This window comes from Nycticebus coucang, chromosome 6 (assembly GCF_027406575.1).
Source record: "Nycticebus coucang isolate mNycCou1 chromosome 6, mNycCou1.pri, whole genome shotgun sequence".
NCBI classification, from domain to species: Eukaryota; Metazoa; Chordata; class Mammalia; order Primates; family Lorisidae; genus Nycticebus; species Nycticebus coucang.
The window spans coordinates 32,702,903-32,723,162 of record NC_069785.1 but is presented as its reverse complement, the minus strand read 5'-3'; the positions used below and the strand labels follow the sequence as shown (position 1 = coordinate 32,723,162).

The 20,260-nt window shown below is 41.6% G+C and overlaps 2 protein-coding genes across 8 annotated transcripts in view; both read right to left on the bottom strand.

Annotated features, from left to right (window-relative positions):
• The window catches only part of SUPT16H (SPT16 homolog, facilitates chromatin remodeling subunit), a 51,950-nt gene extending 38,648 nt beyond the window's left edge, over window positions 1-13,302 (bottom strand). Inside the window, exon 1 of the mRNA XM_053594254.1 lies at window positions 12,835-13,302. Within this exon, the coding sequence (XP_053450229.1) occupies window positions 12,835-12,900 (66 nt within the window). The 5' untranslated portion in view covers window positions 12,901-13,302. The remainder of the gene's footprint in view (window positions 1-12,834) is intronic.
• A 1,001-nt stretch (window positions 13,303-14,303) lies between these two features.
• CHD8 (chromodomain helicase DNA binding protein 8) overlaps window positions 14,304-20,260 on the bottom strand; it is a 65,217-nt gene continuing 59,260 nt past the window's right edge. For 6 of the 7 annotated variants that reach the window (XM_053595077.1, XM_053595075.1, XM_053595081.1 and 3 more), the window contains exons 35-38: window positions 20,133-20,246; window positions 19,765-19,944; window positions 19,268-19,384; window positions 14,304-15,298 (exon numbers count right to left, since the gene is read on the bottom strand). In XM_053595077.1, the coding sequence (XP_053451052.1) occupies window positions 14,729-15,298; window positions 19,268-19,384; window positions 19,765-19,944; window positions 20,133-20,246 (981 nt within the window). In that variant the 3' untranslated portion in view covers window positions 14,304-14,728. The remainder of the gene's footprint in view (window positions 15,299-19,267; window positions 19,385-19,764; window positions 19,945-20,132; window positions 20,247-20,260) is intronic. The other variant, XM_053595082.1, reaches the window with a different exon arrangement.

Sequence of the window (20,260 nt, the reverse complement as noted above, 5' to 3'; positions counted from 1 at the left end):
GATTGTTCTAGGGACCCCACAGAAACCCAAATCCATGGATGCTCAAGTCATCCTTTATATATACAAAATGACATAGTATTTGTATATAACCTAGGCAAAACTTCCTATAAACTTTAAATCATCTGTAGATTATTCATAATACTTAATATGATGTAGAAGCCATGTAAACAGTTTTTTGACTATATTTAAAAAAAATTTTTAGTATTTTTTTTGTCTGATTTTCGATCATGGTTAATTGAACCTGTGGATGCAGAACGCTCATATGGGCCTACTGTACAAACCTGACAAACCTGGAAGAGCCCCCAGTGGGATCAAAACTCAGGAAGCACTGAGTATCAGGAAAGGGAATGGGTATATAGATCAGTGGATATATTCAGGGATGAAAACATAAGTCTAGTCAGTAAAATCATGAGACAGCTCCCAAGTTCTCAGAAATCCTGAGACAGCAAAAGACTTTATTTAACCTTTTTTTTTTTTTTTTTTTTTGAGACACAGCCTCAAGCTGTCACCCTGGGTAGAGTGCGGTGACATCACAGCTCACAGCAATCTCCAACTCCTGGGATTAAGCGATTTTCTTGCCTCAGCCTCCCAAGCAGCTGGGACTACAGGAGCCTGCCACAATGCCCAGCTATTTTTTGGCTGTAGTTGTCATTGTTGTTTGGCGGGCCTGGGCTGGATTCGAAGCTGACAGCTCAGGTGTATGTGGCTGGTGCCTTAGCCGCCTAAGCTACAGGCACCGAGCCTATTTAACCTTCTTTATAAACCTTTTTTGGAGAACTGGGCTCAGAAAGGCTTCTTATTTAGATACCAGGCCGAGGCTTGGCACCTGAAGCCCAGCAGCTAGGGCACCGGCTACATGCACTGGGGCTGGTGGGTTCAAATCTAGCAGGGGCCTGCCAAACAACAATGACAACTACAACCCAAAAAAAAAAAAAACAAAAAAAAAACCAGCCGGGTGTTGTGGCAGGCGCCTGTAGTGCCAGCTACTTGGGAGGCCGAGGCAAAATTGCTTAAGCACATGAGTCAGAGGTTGCTGTGAGCTATGATGTCAACACCACTCTACTGAGGGCGACATAGTAAGACTTTGTTTCAAAAAAAAAAATAAATAAATAAAGATACCAGGTCCAGCAGAAGGCAAGTGTTAAATATTGAGGAATTAAATGAAAATGTACTCTGAATGACAATCAGAAACAAATGCTCAAATGACAAAAATTAGAGGATTTTTTTTGGATATCCTGATTGAATTCAAAGAAAACACTTTTAGATACTGACATTTTTTGGGGGCTCTTTCATGGAATAAGCAGGCCCATTCATTCTACAGTAACGACTATTAGTTGAGAGGTTCCTCTTTTGCAGAGATTCCAGTTTATTATTTAATTTTTGTGGGTACCTGAGCCTCATTTTGATTTTTTTTCATTATTTTGATTTGAATTTATATTATGTTTTTATTTTTTCGAAAGTCTCATTATGTTGCCCTCAGTAGAGTGCTATAGCATCACAATTCACAGCAACCTCAAACTCTTGGGCTTAAGTGATTCTCTTGCCTCAGCCTCCCAAGTAGCTGGGACTACATGTGCCTTCCACCATGCCCGGCTATTTTTTTGTTGCAGTTGTCAATGTTTAGCTGGCCCAGGCTGGGTTCAAACCCGCCAGCCTCAGTGCATGTGGCCGGTGCTGTAACCACTGTGCTACAGGCACTGAGCCCTCATTGTTAATATTATTTTTTTTTTTGCAGTTTTTTGCCAGGGCCGGGTTTGAACTCGCCACCTCTGGTATATGGGGCCAGTGCCCTATGCCTTTGAGCCACAGGTGCCAGTCTCATTTTTAGTTTGGAGAAGTCACCATTATGTAAGAGAAAAAGCAAACAGACCCAAAGAAAATGAATGCAGAAGATGGGGAAAATTTAAATAAATATCTCCTATAAGAGAAATAAATATACTATATACATGAAGAACAAAGGATAAAAACTCTAAGAAATAAAAAATAATAGCGGAAATAAAATTCAATGAAAGATGAGAAAATAAAGTTAAGAAATAGTCCCTGGAAATAGAAGACGATGAGAGGTGGGGAACCTGTGGCCTTCTGATTTCAAGATTGTTCTTTTTTTTTTTTTTTGGTTTTTGGCCGGGGCTAGGTTTGAACCCGCCACCTCCGGCATATGGGACCGGTGCCCTACTCCTTGAGCCACAGGCGCCGCCCTAGATTGTTCTTTTCTAAGCACCAAAGAAAGCAAGAAAAGTGTCATCCTTCTCTGCCACACCCCTTTTAACAAAATGATCTGTTCTGTAAAACTTGGATTCAGGCAAAATGCTACACTCAAGGATCCAGAAGACCAAATGTGGGCCTAATGCTAGAGGTTCCCTACGCCTGGGTAAGGAAATGGAGGGCAGGAAATGATCAAAGAATACAAGATCCCAGCCCTGAAGAATGTGAGTTTTAGATTAATAGTCCCCCAGTTCCCAACTCAATGCAAGGGGGAGGGGAGAGGAATATCAAGGCACATTGCTGTGAAATTTCAAAACACAAAGTATAATTCTAAAATTTCAGAAAAAATAGGCAAGATAAATTTGGGAGCACTTTGGAAGGCTGACGTGGGTGGACTCTTTGAGCTCAGGAGTTCGAGACCAGCCTGAGCAAGAGACTCCATTTCTTTAAAAAAAAAAAAAGGTATACTGGATAAAGAATCATATTAGCCTTCTCAAAAGGCTAATATGAAGAAAATATGGAGAAGGACAAACAGTGGCTTCAAAATTGTGAGCAGAAAAATGATTTTTGACCTAGAATTTTATAGTACTGAACTATATGTTATTAACCAAAAGTGAAGATAGAGTAACACTTCTTAAAACACACAAGCCAGGGTGCCAGCCTCATATACCAGAGGTGGCAGGTTCAAACCTAGCCCCAGCCAAAAACTGAATAAAAAAAAAAAAAAGAAAAGAAAAGAAAAACACAAAAAACACACAAGCCAGCCTGAGCAAACCAGCCTAAGCAAAAGCAAGACCCTGCCTCTGCTAAAAATAGAAAAATTAGCCAGGCATGGTGGCAAATACCTGTAGTTCCAGCCACTCAGGAGGCTAAGGCAGGAGGTTTGCTTGTACCAGGAGTCTGAGGTTGCTGTGAGCTAGGCTGATGCCATGGCATTCTAGCCTGGGCAACAGAGTGAAACTCTGTCTAAAACACAAAACAAAACAACACCAAAACAAACAAACAAACAAAAAAAACATAAAAAACCACACGGGGCTCAAGAAATTTATATTTTATGCATCCTTTCTTAAAAGCGGTTAAGAGTGCTGGGCCAGTGGCTCATGCCTGTAATTCTAGCACTCTCGGAGTCCGAGGCAGGTGGATTGCCTGAGCTCATGAGTTCGAGACCAGCCTGAGTCAGAGCAAGACCTCGTGTCTAAAAATAGGCATTGTGGTGGGCACCTGCAGTCCTAGCTACTTTGGAGGCTGAGGCAAAAGAATAGCTTAAGCCTGAGGGTTTTGTGAGCTTTGAGGCCATGGCACTCTACCAAGGGTGACAAAGTGAGACTCTGTCTCAAAAAAAAAAAAACAAAAAAAGCTGCTAGAAAAAATTAAAAAATAAAGAAACATGGGCTTTCAGATACAAGGTACTCAATGTCGGAAAGTCACTAGGTTCAACAGGCCCAAAGAGCAACCACTACAGACATAGCAGGATAATGTAAAAGAAAGAGGGGGAGGGTGTGTAAAAACAATAAAATTTTGTGAGTATGAAAAATTTTAGAATAAAAGACTGATAAGTTTATGGTACACCTTTGGGAAAATTTTTTTTTTTTTTGTAGAGACAGAGTTTTACTTTATTGCCCTCGGTAGAGTGCTGTAGCGTCACACAGCTCACAGCAACCTCCAACTCCTGGGCTTAGGCGATTCTCCTGCCTCAGCCTCCAGAGTAGCTGGGACTACAGGCTCCCACCACAATGCCCGGCTATTTTTTTGTTGCAGTTTGGCCGGGGCTGGGTTTGAACCCACCACCCTCGGTATATGGGGCCGGTGCCCTGCTCACTGAGCCACAGGCGCCGCCCATCCTTTTGGAAAATATTAAGGCTAGGGAGATTTCTAAAAAGGAGAAAAAATGAGGCAATCATTAGTCCAGGAAAAATTTTAAACTGTATAAAAAGGAAAGGTTAATAGTACTTGATTACTTCATTCAGTAGTCAAAATATTCATATGAGCCCCCACAATGTAAATATTGACTATTTATTTTGCTAAAAATTGTGGGGAAAAGTTATTGAGAGAGGATGTGTGATAAAGCAAGTATAATAAAATGTTAATTGTATAATCTAGTTGGTGGGTATACAGGTTCACAATAAAATTCTTTTAACTTTTCTGTACCTAAAATTCTTCATAACATGTCAGGAAAACATTTTAAAAGAATCTGGAAGTTTGGATAAGTATGACTATATAGAAAGTTAAGTTAAATCCTAATCTATCATTAACAGTTAAAATTCAGGGCGGCGCCTATGGCTCAGCGGGTAAGGCACCGGCCCCATATACCGAGGGTGGCGGGTTCAAACCCGGCCCCGGCCAAACTGTAACCAAAAAATAGCCGGGCGTTGTGGTGGGCGCCTGTAGTCCCAGCTACTCGGGAGGCTGAGGCAAGAGAATGGCTTAAGCCCAGGAGTTGGAGGTTGCTGTGAGCTGTGTGAGGCCATGGCACTCTACCGAGGGCCATAAAGTGAGACTCTGTCTCTACAAAAAAAAAAAAAAAAAAAAAACCAGTTAAAATTCAAAAATCAAGAAATAGCAGTATACAGACATTGAGAAAGAAACCAAAGAACTAAAAGTGGTTGCTTCTAGACATGTGACTATTTTTTGAAGGCTTTTCTTAGAACTGTGATTTTTTTTTTTTTTTTGAGACAGAGCCTCAAGCTGTAGCCCTGGGTAGAGTGCCATGGCATCACCGCTCACAACAACCTTCAACTCCTGGGCTCAAGCGATTCTCCTGCCTCCCCCTCCCAAGTAGCTGGGACTACAGGTACCTGCCACAATTCCCGGCTACTTTTTTGTTGCAGCCGTCATTGTTGTTTGGCAGGCCCAGGCTGGATTTAAACTCGCCAGCTCATGTTTATGTGGCTGGCACCTTAGCTGCTTGAGCCACAGGCGCTGAGCCGAGAACTGTGATTTTTTAAAAACTATGTGCATTAATTGATTAAAAATAAAATTTAAAATTAAATAATATAACACAAGTGGTAAAGAATCTGAAAAAACTGTTAAGGCGGTATCTGAAAATGATAAAAGTTGGGGAAATACTGCAGTAGAGAGCAACCATCTTCCTCTGAACCAAAAAGGTACTGCCCTAAAAAAAATATGATTGAAGTCTGGTTATAGCTAGAATACCCATATAATTTATCATCCAAACTCTAACAATTTTGAAAATAAAAGGGTAATAATCACAGAAAGACAACAGGTGAACAGTGCCAAGAAAGGCTAGACTTACAGTCATCATTATTAGAGACTGGATAGAAATCTCTTTAAAGCAAGAAAGAAATGCATGGAAGCTCAAAAATTAATTGCCACTGTTCACTGAGTGATTACTATATGCCAGGCACAGTTGACAACAGGGATAAAAAGCATTATTTAAATGGTTCTCTAAACTTAGAGACAGAGGAGATGTAAAGAACTGAGATGAACAGAAGACATTGTCTCACTCAAAGTAATACAGGAACTGGCCTATATTACTTTGGCCCTCCATATCCAGGGGTCCCACATTCCACCTCAGATCAAAAATATTAAATAAGCCTTTTGGCCGAAGACACCATCTCTAGTAATTCACCAAAGCAAAAACACAAAGGAAAAGAGGAGAGGCACCCGATACATGTTCTCTAGGCCTTTTAGAAAACATGGAGTTGTTTCTTTGGCCACATATATGCGCATCTACAAGAAAGGTGATATTGTAGACACCAAGGGAATGGGGTACTGTTCAAAAAGCATGCCACACAAATGTTACCATGGCAAAACTGGAAGAGTCTACAATGTTACCCAGCATGCTGTTGGCATTGTTGTAAACAAGTTAAGGGCAAGATTCTTGCCAAGAGGATTAATGTTCGTATTGAGCATATTAAGCACTCTAAAAGCCGAGATAGCTTCTTGAAACGTGTGAAGGAAAATGATCAGAAAAAGAAGGAAGCCAAAGAGAAAGGTACCTGGGTTCAACTGAAGCGCCAGCCTGCGCCACCCAGAGAAGCCCGCTTTGTGAGAACCAACAGAAAGGAGCCTGAGCTCCTGAACCCATTCCCTATGAATTCACAGCATAATAAGCATATAACATAGCACACAGGAGTGCCAGTGGACCCATGCTTTTAGGTGCAAGAACTTATTCATTCCCCACGAGCTCATGGCATAATAGGTGTACAGTATAACATACAGGATAACCAACAGCCCCCATGTAACAGTGATGCAAGGTGATGGAACCTATTTCCCAAGAATTCAAAAGTCAATCAATGCTTTGTCACATTCAATGGCAAGATGCCTCCCCAAGCTACTGGAACCTCTTCCTTATGAATTTATGGCATGGTAGATAAAATTAATAGCCTACTGCTACTGTAAAAATGTTTCTTGTTCATTCACTAAAAGTGTGGTATTTTTTTCCCAAAGAAGTATTAAAGCAAATTTTAATATGTCCTAAAAAATATATATATATATATAAAATAAAAAATTGTGTCTGTATCAAATAAGCAGACTCTTTCCCTTGTCATTATCCCCTAAACAATACAGTGTAACAACTGTTTACCTTATATTAGGTATTGTAAGTAATCTACAGATTTAAAGCATATGAGAGAATGCATGTAGGTTATGCAAACTTTATGACATTTTAGAACCAAATGCCCAGGGATACCAAGAGAAGACCATATTTTAAAATACCTTCTTGAGCCAAAGAAGATAGCTGCCTAGTCTTAGATAACAACCTAGAACAAGAAACTAAACCACCATAATTATCAGCAAAGAGCCAGAAGGCACTGACATATAACTTAGGATTCTTCACTGGCACAAACTTTTCCTAGGGTCACAGCCGCTCACTACCCCAATCCTGACTGTTGGCATAGATTTGATCACTCCTTTTGAAACCAGCTGCTATTGTGACATCTCATGGAATTCTCTGAGATAAAAGATAGGAGAATGAAGTCAAGGTCCAGTCAAGTAGGCTGTCCTAATGGGTAGATCTCAAATGATTTAAATTACAGGTATGTCTGAATATTGTACCCCTCAGTCTTCAACATAGCTGGAATCCTAAGATGATAGGTAGCCTTTTTTGTTTCCCCATTGAACAGTACTAATCGTATAATCTTAGTTAAAAATAATCACAATCATGAAAAGGCTGGAAATAACCTGAAAGGACCCAGGAAATTTAAGAGGCCAGAGAAACAGAAAACCTGTTCTATTATGCACCACTATCACCTGGGATTTTTTAATGCAATGCTTTCTGTTCTTAACGGCTCTAATTTAAAAAATAACAGGAAAGACTGAACTACACTCAAATCTCCAAGAGTCATACAACAGTAATAATCTAGTCATTATGAAGGTTTCCTGTTGATTTTTTACTGAGCCCATTTTCTCATCCCTAAAATACTGTTCACTCAGACACTAGGCTTAATGTTTAGAAATTTCTTCTTTTGGCTCGGCGCCTGTGGCTCAAGCGCCTACACCTACACCTGAGCTGGCGGGTTCGAATCCAGCCCGGGCTCGCCAAACAACAATGACGGCTGCAACCAAAAAATAGCTGGGCGTTGTGGCGGGCGCCTATAGTCCCAGGTACTTGGGAGGCGGAGGCAGGAGAACCGCTTGAGTCCAAGAGTTGGAGGTTGCTGTGAGCTGTGAAGCCATGGCACTCTACCCAGGGCGACAGCTTGAGGCTCTGTCTCAAAAAAAAAAAAAAGAAATGCCCAGCTATTTTTCTATGCAGTTGTCGTTGTTGTTTAGCAGGCCCAGGCTGGGTTTGAACCTGCCAGCCTTGGTGTATGTGGCCATACCACTGTAACCACTGTGTATGTGGCACAACGCTGTAACCACTGTGCTACGGGTGCAAAGCCATGTTTAGAAATGTCTACTCAGTTAAAAGTGTGTGATAATGTAATTATTCTTAGGACATATGTTCTGAAAATTATAATTAATAAATATTTTAGTTGGAATAGCTTCAAAGTTTGTACCTAATTCAAACACACTTTCAGCCCAATAAGGCTAGCTCCTACTGTTATTAAAAAAAAAAAAAGGCTAGCTCAGTGGCAAGGGCACCAGCCACATACACCAAAGCTGCTGGGTTTGAACTCAGCCTGGGCCTGCCAAACAACAATGACAAATACAACCAAAAAATAGCCGGGCGCTGTGGCAGGCGCCTGTAGTCCCAGCTACTTGGGAGGCTGAGGCAAGAGAATCGCTTAAGTCCCAAGAGTTTGAGGTTGCTGTGAGCTGTGATGCCTCAGCATTCTACTGAGTGTGACAAAGACTCTGTCTCAAAAAAAAAGTAAAATAAAAAGAAAAAAGAAAAGGTAAAAAGAATTTAGAAGCTTATCAGCTTTCTCGACAACTCCATGTACTTTTTTGTATTTGGAGAACTGGAACTCTAGGGACAACTACATATCCCTGAAAAATTTATGATCAGGAGTATCTAAAACTAAAAAGTGAGTGTGGAGCCCAAACTAGTGCATTTTTCAGTAAAAAAAATTTTTTTTGAGACAGTCTTACTTTGTTGCCCTTGGCAGAATGCTGTGGTCACAGCAACTTGAAACTCTTAGGCTCAAGGGATTCTCTTGTCTCAGCTTCCCAAGTAGCTGGAACTATAGGTGCCCACCACAATGCCCAGCTATTTTTAGAGACAAGGTCTTGCTCTGGCTCAGTCTGGTTTTGAACCCACCCGTCTCAGCCTCCTAGAGTACTAGGATTACAGGTGTGAGCTAGCTAGTTAATTTTAGTCTGAGATGTCTCTGAAGATGGGAACTGACAGCACAAAGCTTGGGATTTTCACTGTTCAAGTTATTTTCTTATCTCAATCCCCATTTTCCTCCCTCATTTAATGATAGTTTTTTTTTTTCTTTTTTGTAGCGATAGAGTCTCACTTTATCACCCTTGGTAGAGTGCCATGGTGTCACAACTCACAGCAACTTCCAACTCGTGGGCTTAGGGGATTTTCTTGCCTCAGCCTCCTGAGTAGCTGGGCCTACAGGTGCCCACCATAACGTCCAGATATATTTTGTTGCAATTTGGGTAGGGCCAAGTTTGAACTCGCCACCCTTGGTATATATGGCAGGGACCCACCCACTGAACCACAGGCACCGCCCACTTAATGATAGTTTTTTTTTTTAAAGAGGCATAATAAACGTACACCGTTTCAGGGTATATGTGATGATTCAATACGGTCACATATAACTTGTAAAGACCAGTGTACTTGAGATATCCATCACCTTAAATATTTGTCTTTTCTTTATGCTATAAGCATTCTAGTTCTTCTGTTCTAGCTATTTTGAAATATAAGGTGTCTATAAAGTTACTGCACACGAACTTTATGAACACCTGTGATACAACATTATTATAAACCATTGCTATCCTATTATCTAACACTAGGACTCACCACTTCTCTCAAACTGTGTTTATTTGTAGCCATTAGTCAACTTCTCTCCATCTCCCACTCCAATTCCCATTTTCTTTTCTTTTTTTGAGACAAAGTTCCACTATGTTACCCTCAGTAGAGTACTATGGCGTCACAACTCACAGCAATCTCAAACTCACAGTGATTCTCTTGCCTCAGCCTCCCAAGTAGCTGGGACTACAGGTGCCCATCACAACACCTGGCTATTTGTAGTAGCTGTCATTGTTGTTTAGCAGGCCCAGGCTGGGCTCGAACCAGCCAGCCTAGGTGTATAATGGTCGGTACCCCACCCACTGAGCTACGGGCACCTTATCTACTATCTTTCTGATATACCTAGGATAAGCAGATAAAACACGAAGAGCCTCATTCACATCCTTCTTTGCCCTTCCATCCTTCCTTTACAAAGATAGTCATATGGCTATAAAAACCGTACACATAAATTCATAATAATTAGCAACAGGGTTTGCTAACTGATACATAGACTTGGCTCATAACTTTATACCATCAATGTCTTATCATCATCTAACATCTTCCCAAATGATGTCATTAAGAGCCGCCAACAGGCATAAGGGTCCATGGCTTATGCCTGCAATCCTAGTACTCCTAGATGCTAAGGTGGGAGGATCATTTAAGTCAGAAGTTCTAGACCAGCCTGAGCTTGCACTTCCATACTAAAAATAGCAAAATCACCCAGATGTAGTGGCAGCTACTTGGGAGGCTGAGGCAGAAGGATAGCCTCAGCCCAGGAATGTGAGTGTGCAGTGAGCTATGATCACCACACTGAACTCTCTACACTGGGCAACAAAACCAGATCCTGTCTCAAAACTAACAAACAAAAAAGCCAACATAAACTTTTTTTTTAAAGACAGTTTTACTGTCCCTTGGTAGAGCGAGTGCTGTGGCATCATAGCTCACAACAACCTCAAACTCTTGGGCTTAAGCGACCGATCCTCTTGCCTCTACCTCCCAAGTAGCTAGGACTACAGATGCCCACCACAACACCTGGCTAGTTTTTTGTATTTTTCGTTGAGACAGGGTCTCTCTCCTGACTCAGGTGATTCTCCCACCTAGGTTTCCCAGAATGCTAGGATTACATGTGTGAACCACCATGCCCAGCCAAATATAAACTTTTTGAGAAAAAAGAATGGCAGGCTGGGAGTAACTTATCTTTCACATATTTGAAGATTGTCATTTGATATTAAGATTGCTAATCTGTCTTCAGATCATTTTTCCTACATAGACCAGTTTCATGCTTTGCATTAATTAATCTAGCATGTAGGGAAACATAGAGGTATACAATAATTTTAGTTTTCATGAATGGTATAGGGAGAATGAAATAATTTAATAAATTATGAATCACTGGGACTATGCAAAAAGAAATCCCTTCTTGCATCAAAGCTGTATTGTTTCTGGGTTTATTGATAGAAGAAACAGCTTCTGATTATTACCAGCACATTAGGTCTTATTGATTATTGAAATATTAGAGCAGGGGTCCTCAAACTGCAGCCCGCGGGCCACATGAGGTGATGTGATTGTATTTGTTCCCATTTTGTTTTTTTACTTCAAAATAAGATTTGTGCAGTGTGCATAGGAATTTGTTCATAGTTTTTTTTTTTTAAACTATAGTCCGGCCCTCCAACGGTCTGAGGGACAGTGAATTGGCCCCCTGTTTAAAAAGTTTGAGGACACCTGCATTAGAGCTTCAAAAAGTTTTTCTAACATAGATGATGTTCATATATAATTATGTGATAGTGAGAGAATCATTTGGTAAAAATTAGCCAATAAATTAAAAAAATAAAATTTGTGGGCCAGGCACAGTGACTCACACCTGTAATCCTAAGCACTTAGGAGGCTGAGGCAGGTGGACTGCCTGAGCTCACAGGTTTGAGACCAGCCTGAGCCAGAGCAAGACCCCTTCTCAAAGAAAAAAAAAGTTAGCTGGGTGTTGTGGTCGTGCCTGTAGTCCCAGCTACTTGGGAGGCTGAGGCAAGAGGATCAATTGAACCCAAGAGTTTGAGGTTGCTGTGAGCTAAGATGCCATCACACTCTACCAAGGGTAACCAAGTGAGATTCTATCTCAAAAAAATAAAAAATAATAAAAATTTGTGTTCAACATTTAACATAAAATTCTTATTTTTGCTTTTCATAAAATGCAACAGAGTTTCTTTTATTTTCAATTATCTAATGCATTTAGCCTCAAAAGATGAAACATACACAAGCACCTTTAATATGAATGGCAGGGAAATGACCAATTTTAATAGCTTAGTTTTAGTAGAGGATCGATTTGAAAGTTACAATGAATGTTGAAGTGAGAATTGATATTTTTTCTCAAAACATCTTTCAGGTTTTAAAATAAGTCTTTATTAGTTGTATCTTCCCTTGATGACAGGGTTTAGAGGACCGACTTAAACTAGACAGCTCAAGTTACACCACAGAATACAACGAAATGTTTGTTCAATTAATAAATTAGTACCATAAAAGTAAGTTTTAACTGTGGACGTCCTTAAATGACTGGAAACTGCCACAACTGTTTCTCTGAACACACGCCCCGGATACTCTTAACAAGAAGGAGAACTAATAAGATTTTAAGCATCACATCGGTTTTTTTTGGGGGGGTGGGGTGGGTGGTTGGTATTTCTAAGGTCTGTAGGTTTTCAGCGCTAGGTCTGGTACCCACGGCAGGGCCTCCTAGAACATAAGGCGGTTGCGCGTGAGCAGTATTTCTCTTTTTAACTCCAGCAAAAGCTCCGCAAACGATAAACGCGAAGAGCCTGATTCACGTCTTCCCTTGCCCTTCCATCCTTCCTCCACGAAGATGGTTATAATGCTGGCGGGATTTGGGGCAGAACACTGTGGGTCGGAAGGGGCAAAGCGAGTGCGTGGGTGCGTGTGAACGCCGCAGGAGGGGGCAGCAAGACGTGATCACAGAGTGGGAGGGAAGGACGCTGCCTCTTCTAGGGCGGGAAGAGACTGAGAGAGGTGGCTGTTATACATGACCCGGGCTGGCACGCGGGGAAGATGGTGGTGGCCGCAGGGCAAGGCGATTGCCGGGGATTCCCTGTTACCGGGCGGCGCTCGGGGCCGCCTGCGATGAAAGATTCGGGAGCAACGAAAGGGGCGCGCACTGAACCCGGGAATTCCTGACCGAAAGAGAAAAAAGGGCGCCGAGAAACAGGGTTATTATGGGATGGCCGAGGGGGGCTCCCTAGGAAAAATTATGAGATCTTCCTCACCCGCCAATTGCTGTACAGTCTCTTCACACGCCGATAATAAGCGTCTTTGTCCAGAGTCACAGCCATAGCCCGAGAGGCCGCTTCTCCTCGGGTTCCGAGAATCACGCGAGGTCCCGGCTCCGCCACCCGCTCTCGGCCCCGGAATCCCGCACTCTCTCAGTGACCCGGAAGTATCGACCTCAAAGATGCCCTTTCCGCTTCCGGGTCCCGACAGCGTTGGGGACTTTTTTAAAAATCCTTTCTGGCATGGGTTGGGGTAGGAAAGAAAAAGAGTGGGAAAATCAACAAAATGTGCAAAGCAGAAAGAGTCGATTTTCGCGGGGTTTTCTTGTCAACTTCGCCACAGCCGCACGCGAATTGACGTCATCACGTGACGCTCCACCTTCGCCCTTAACTCTCAGGCCAACTGCGGTTTCTAGGAGCTCCGACTTTTTGTCCAAACTGTAGGAGCAAGTGAAGCAAAGAGTGCGGGGGGTGGGAGTGGGGGCTCGGGCCGACGTGCCCGCCCCGCCTCACAGGAGCTGCGGCGCGCGGCTGTACAGGCCCCACCCATCGGCAAATTAAGGGGGAGCGCAAAGAGCAGGCGCTGGCGTGGGATAGGAGTGGAAAAACTACAGCATAAATGGGAAATGGGTATGCGCGCCTCCTAGAAATGGTCGGCAAGCAAAGGCTTCTACTGCTTCAGGGCTGGAAGGATCCTCGTTGCTAGGACGCTGGGTCAAGTGCTGCGCTAGAGCACGGAGCTCAAGCCAGAGCCCACTTTTGCAATAAACTTCGACCCAAGTTATGGGGAAGCATTTAGCCGAGCTCAAGCTAAAGAAATGGAGCCACTCTTGCGATAAACTCCGACCCAAGTTATGGGGAAGCACTTAGCCGTAGGAAGTAAAATAATGTCTGAGAGGTGGGATGGTAGGAGAGTGGAAGAAATAAATCGCTTGAGAGGCTCCACAAACCTTTAGTATTGGGGAAAAGATCTAGCCATAGCAAGAATAAGATGCCCAGGCTTCATTTGAGCAGTGACATGGTAGGAGAGTGGGAGAAACAAATGACTTGAGGGGGTCCAAAAACCTTTAGTTCTTTCCCACACCCCCCTTCCCCTAGGTACAAGTGGTTACAACACCCTTGCCAGTCCCCTTGTTCTTCATGAAAAGTGACACTATTTTATGGCTTCCTCCAAAGCATCCATTGTTTGTTTTCCTGAAACAAAATGTACAAGGAACTTGGAGTTTGAATCTGTAACTGTTTGCCTACTCTTAAATCATTCCCTTGCTATTAGCAAACTGGACAGTCGGCATTTATATATGCCCTTTAGAGAGGTACAGATGACTTGTTTACTTTATCCAAGGTAACTCAGTGTAACAGTATGGAACTTTAGGAAAAAGGTGTTGAAATTACCCACCATGACCATCACCTCTTAAAATAATACTTATATTGGGTTTGAGCAAATACAGAGCAAGGGAAGAATGGAAAAGGATTAACTTAAATTTATTAATGCCAAGGGGAAGGAAGGTAACAGTTCCTGACCCTCCAGCTGTATCCACAGTTCGGGCAGGAACAGGCTCTGCCAGAGGCTAGGGCCAGCGCTACATAGTCTGTGGTTAATGGAGGTGCCTAGAGAGGGGAGAGCCCACCAGCTGCTCTAGTCTCCTTTCCTTCCCCAGAAATGAGGAAGTAGTCATGTATTATATTTTAGGAGTTCCCCTGCCCACCCAATCCTCTCAAAATTGGGAGCAATCAGGCATAAGTTTTCTTTCTTTTTTTTTCCTTTTCACCTCCTTGTGTCCTGGGTTTCCCCACATCTCCCCTGCCCCTCCTCCCACATTTCCATAGTCCAAGGGCCAGAGTAAATGAAAATACAGCAGCCACCCAAACAATATGGGACCATGCTGGGGCTTCAGTCATCAGCATCTTCACTGGAGTCTGAGTTGGCTGGCATCATAGGATCATCAATGAGTGAGAAGTCCCTTTCTGAGCTATCATAGCCCTGAGATAAATCATCATCATCATCTTCATCCTCATCATCATCTTCCTCAGGCTGCAGTGGTGGCAACCGCAAGGCTGTACCAGAAGTGGCAGTCGCTGGTGAAGAGGGGTAGCCAGTGGCTCTCAAGCCTTGATGGTGATGGTGGTGATGGTGGGGATGAGGGTGGTGGTGGTGGTGGTGGTGATGAAGCATGGTGCTGGAGTCTACATGAGGGGATGATACTGCACCACCCATCACAAATGGCATAAAAGGCAAAGATGCAGAAGTGGCGCTACTGTGACCCAAAGATGACACAGATTGTAGGCCACTACTGCTGTGTTGGAAGGTGTTGTGCAGAGATAAGGGCCCAGTGCCTCCACCTTGCATCAGGGCCATCATCTTAGAAAGGTCTGGTTGCATCCTACGGGCCCGCTTCTTACTGCTCTCTGGTGCAATAGGCCCTGGCAAAACTCGGTTGAACACAGTTTCAGTGTGATGACCCTGGAAGGAAGGAACATAAAATAGTAAGCAGAAAGAAAGGGGAGGGGGAGGGGACCAGAAGCCAACAGAGACTTAGTTTACAAAAATGCTTTTTCACTGAAGCTATTTCAGAAGATGCAAACCAAGTATAGTCAGACTAGGCTTGATTGATGGTAATGAGGAAGAGAAAATGCTAGACTTAGCTGGTTGAAGCATTCTGATACTGAAACTAAGGTTAAGGATTTGATATAAACTAATTTTTATTTCCAGAAATAGACTACGCTGTACCTTTATTCCAGCCAACCGTTTCACAAATCCTTACCTTTGTTAATAAAGGGTCTGAGAGTAAGATAGTGGATTAATCAGTAAATACACAGGAAAAATTCACTTAAATGTCTACTGATGGCAGATTGTTCACCTTATCTTACCATGTGAAGTGCACCACATCCTGACATTTACAATAATCTATATTATCACATCCAAGTGGAATAAATTTAAGACAAATAAGATAAAGACTTTCTGGATGTCTACAACACCAAAAAGAACTATGGCTAGCTCCTCACCAAATTTAAAATTTTTTGTTCTATATTAATTAAAAAACATATCTGCTGAATTTTAAATGGCTTCTTCTAGATGTTCTGACAAGTTCTGGTTAAGTTTATTAAAGCTGCAAGTTATTACTTTCAGTGTGTCTGGCTTTGCTGTTGGCCTAAACACAATAATGGGTAGCTGGCATTTAACTCATACAATTAGTTCTTGTGTCTTTGGACTTTATTTCTCAGTGTAAGCCTAACACCTAACACAGGAACATACCTTTCTTGGCTTAGAAAAACAAACATCTTAATACACTATTTGTATGGACAAATATAACTATAATAACACCTAAATTCCTGAAAGTCCCAGTAATAAAGTAGTACTAGATTCACTATCAATTCTATATTCAGAATTCTGTACTTAATATGATTATCTGTGATTTTCTATGATCTTTCCCTTATTAAGAGTTTCAAGTAAAAATAAGAGTGCAGCTAAAGTACTTGGGATAAAAATAGGTATAGTGGATAGCTGCTCTATAATGTCAAATTCAAGCAGCGATGGCATCCACGTTTCCCGAAGTAACCATTGTGCTTATTATACTCTTGGTCCTAATGGAGGTTAAGAAAGAAAACTAAAACATTCTTCACTGGTAATACTTCCAACAATAAATAATTGTTGGAATAAATAAATAATAATAAATAAAATAATAAATCTCATAAACCTAATTTTATGTGCTAGGAACTTGTTAAATGCAATAGCTAGATACTGTTCACTTTAAAATTAATTTTGTTAAAAGATATACCCATGTGCTTATATATACACACACACATATATAATATATATGAATATGTATTTTATATACAAACATACATAAAAAATATGTATATATCTGGCCTTCCATATCCACAAGTACCACATCAATGGACTTAGTCATCCAGAAACTGAAAATATCAAAAATGGCTCAGCGCCCCTCGCACAGTGGTTATGGCACCAGCCGCATACACCAAGGGTGGCGGGTTCAAACCTGGCCCAGGCCAGCTAAACAACAATGACAACTGCAACAAAAAATAGCCGGGCATTGTGGTGGGCACCTGTAGTCCCAGTACTCAGGAGGCTGAGGCAAGAGAATAGCTTAAGCCCAAGAGTTTGAGGTTGCTGTGAGCAACCACAGCACTCTATCCAGGGCGACATAGTGAGACTCTGTTTCAAAAAAAGAAAATATCAAAAAACGACTCAGCACATAGCACAGTGGTTTCGGTGCTAGCCACGTGCACTGAGGCTGGTGGGTTTGAACCCGGCCTGGGCCAGATAAACATTGACAACTACAACAAAAAACAGCCATGGCTCAGCACCTGTAGCACAGTGGTTACAGTGCCAGCCACATACACCAACTAGCTGGGACTACAGGCGCCCATCACAATGTCTAGTTGTTTTTTTGTTGCAGTCGTTTAGTTGGCCTGGGCCTGTAGACCCAGCTACTTGGGAGGGTGAGGCAAGAAAATTGCTTAAGCCCAAGAGTTTGAGGTTTCTGTGTGCTATGACGCCATGGCTCTCTACTGAGGATGACATAGTGAGGCTCTGTCTCCAAAAAAAAAGAAAATTATCAAAAAACAAAACAAAACAAAAAAACCACTAAAAAAGTAACAATAAAAAAATAATAGAAATGTAAAAATAATACAGCAGACAACTATTTACAGAGCTCTTGGATTATATTAGGTATTATGAATAGTATCATTAGGTGATTAGAGATGATTAAAGTATATGGGAGTATGTGTGTAGATTATATGCAAATACTATACCATTTTGTATCAGGGACTTGATCATCCACAGATTTTGGTATCTGTGGGATCAATATCCTGCATATACTGAAGGATGACTTTATGTATAAAGATTTATATAAAAGATCAAATGGAGAATGATTAGATTACAAAAGTGGTAATCTATTTTAAATGACTAAACCAAACCAAACCACGAACTATATATGCTTTAAAAATAACATCTATCGCACAGAATAAGGCAAGCATAGCCAAGAGAAACATTTGCAGTTATATTTGGGTGGAAATAAGGAATAATGGATTTAATCCATTCAATGGTCTATAACCACGATAAAAGCAAAATTACATTTGAAAATGTAGAATAACCTAATGACTACATTTGTTACAATGAATTATAAAACACAGTTTCTTATGCTCTTTCCATTATTGACATAATTAGTGATTCTTAAAACTTTCATCTATAGGAAAACTCCCAGGACTGTTTTCTTTAGTAAACCCCCACAATCAATTCTAAAATATATAGAATTATAAAACTTAAGAAATGACTTAGGGCTTAGCGCCTGTAGCTCAAGCGGCTAGGGCGCCAGCCACATACACTGGAGCTGGCAGGTTCGAATCCAGCCGTGGCCCGCCAAATAGTGACAACTGCAACAAAAAATAGCCAGGCACTGTGGTAGGCACCTGTAGTCCCACCTACTTGGGAGGCTGAGGCAAGAGAATCGCTTAAGCCCGAGAGTTTGAGGTTGCTGTGAGCTGTGATGCCACGGCACTCTACCCAGGGTAACAGCTTGAGACTCTGTCTCAAAAAAAAAAAAAAAAAAATGACTTTTAGAACTCTCACAACTCAGGATGTGAAAATTTAAGAGGTTAAAGAATTGCCAAAAATCTCTTATTTTCTTATTCAACAGAACAGGGTGAGTCAAAAATGTTCTAACACATCTTACTAATTCTTATGTGTTCATTAGCTTCAAGCACTAAAGTAAGTTTCTAGAATTTTATGTACTTCTAGAGAGGAAAATACCACAGGACTGTAAAAATACCATTAAAAATACTGTGGAGGTGATTCAAAATACATTTGGTACTTAAAAAAAAAAATAACCTGGTTGGCCAGGCACAGTGGCCCATGCCTATGATCCCCACCATTTTGGGAGGCCAAGGCAGGAGGATAGCTTGAGGTCCAGAGTTTACCAGCCTGGGCAATATAGCAAGACCCCATCTCTTAAAAAAAAAAAAGAAAAATTACAAAGATTATCTGGGCATGGTGGCTTATGCCTATAGTCCTAGCTACTTAGGAGGCTAAAGCAGGAGAGCTTGAGCCCTGGAGGAGTTTGAGGTTATAGTGAACTATGATCACAACACTGTACTTTAGCCTCAGTGACAGAGGGAGCCATGTCCTTAAAAAAAATTAAAAACAAAAAAAAAAAAACAAAAAACACCTCTGGTTTCCATATTATGAATTAAGATAATTTTTTCTCAGAAAAATACACTGGAGAAAGGATAAATAACATTAGTTGCAATCATCGTTGAGAGCTTCTTTTTTGGCCAGGGCTGGGCCTGAACCCGCCACCTCCAGCATATGGGGCTGGTGCCCTACCCCTTTAAGCCACAGGCGCCACCCCGTTGAGAGCTTCTTAATAATCGTATCTAGTGTGTGAACACAGTAGTAATGCTTCAGTCTCACCTTTTTCCCATTCCTAGAATTAACTGTCTGTACTGGTTCCATTCCCAAACAGTTAAATTCTGCCTTATTATTTTTTTTACATCTCTGCCACTTCTGTTTTCTGCGATCCTCCATATACTGCAATAGAAAAGTACCAGTTATCTGAGAGAAATAGAAATCTTCTCTGGAGTAATTATTAAGGTGTCCTTTGAAAAATAAATGCCTACTGCAAAAGGATTAGTCCTAGTGGAAAACTGCCATTAAGTAGATTTCTCCAAAAAATATTAGGTGGTTTATATAATGGTTTAAAGTAAATACTAGCCTAGCATTTAGTTTAAGAAGTACTTTAACAGTCTTTTAACATCGTTTTATTTTGATCCTTGCAGACTGGGTATTATTATTATTATCTTGCGGACGCAGAAATAAAGATATAATATGGCATGCTTTCTCCTTTTTACACAGCTTAAATACCAAGGGGGGAGTAACTTTAAATCTTTCTTAATAGGACTGCCACTCACCGCTAGAAATCGGGGGTCGACAGCAAATTCTGGATGACCCTGTAACCACATCTCCAGTTCAGCCCGGCGAGGGGCATCCTCACCCACCAGCAAAGTACCATCCACCTTATTGATGACAGGGATCCGGGTCTCCAGGTCCACATCAAGGTGATTAGGCTCTTCCATGCACGCCACCTCCAGCTGCAAACCCAGAATCCACCCCCATGAGCACATAATCTTCTTGGGGCAGGGAGGGAGGGGCAGTAGAGCCAATGGTAGTTACGAGATTAATATCTTTCTTCCCTCAATCCCAACTGCCTTCGTCAATTACTGGGAATAAAAACACCATATCTAACCATCACATTAAAGACTTTTTTCTTACCACTCACCTCTACTAGCTTTTTCCTGTTCCCCTTCTTCTTATGAAATAGTGGATGTCCATCTCCCATTACTCCATTAGCCATCAACTTGTGTTTCTGGAATGTTAGCTTCAATCCTTCCTCCTACGAAGACAACC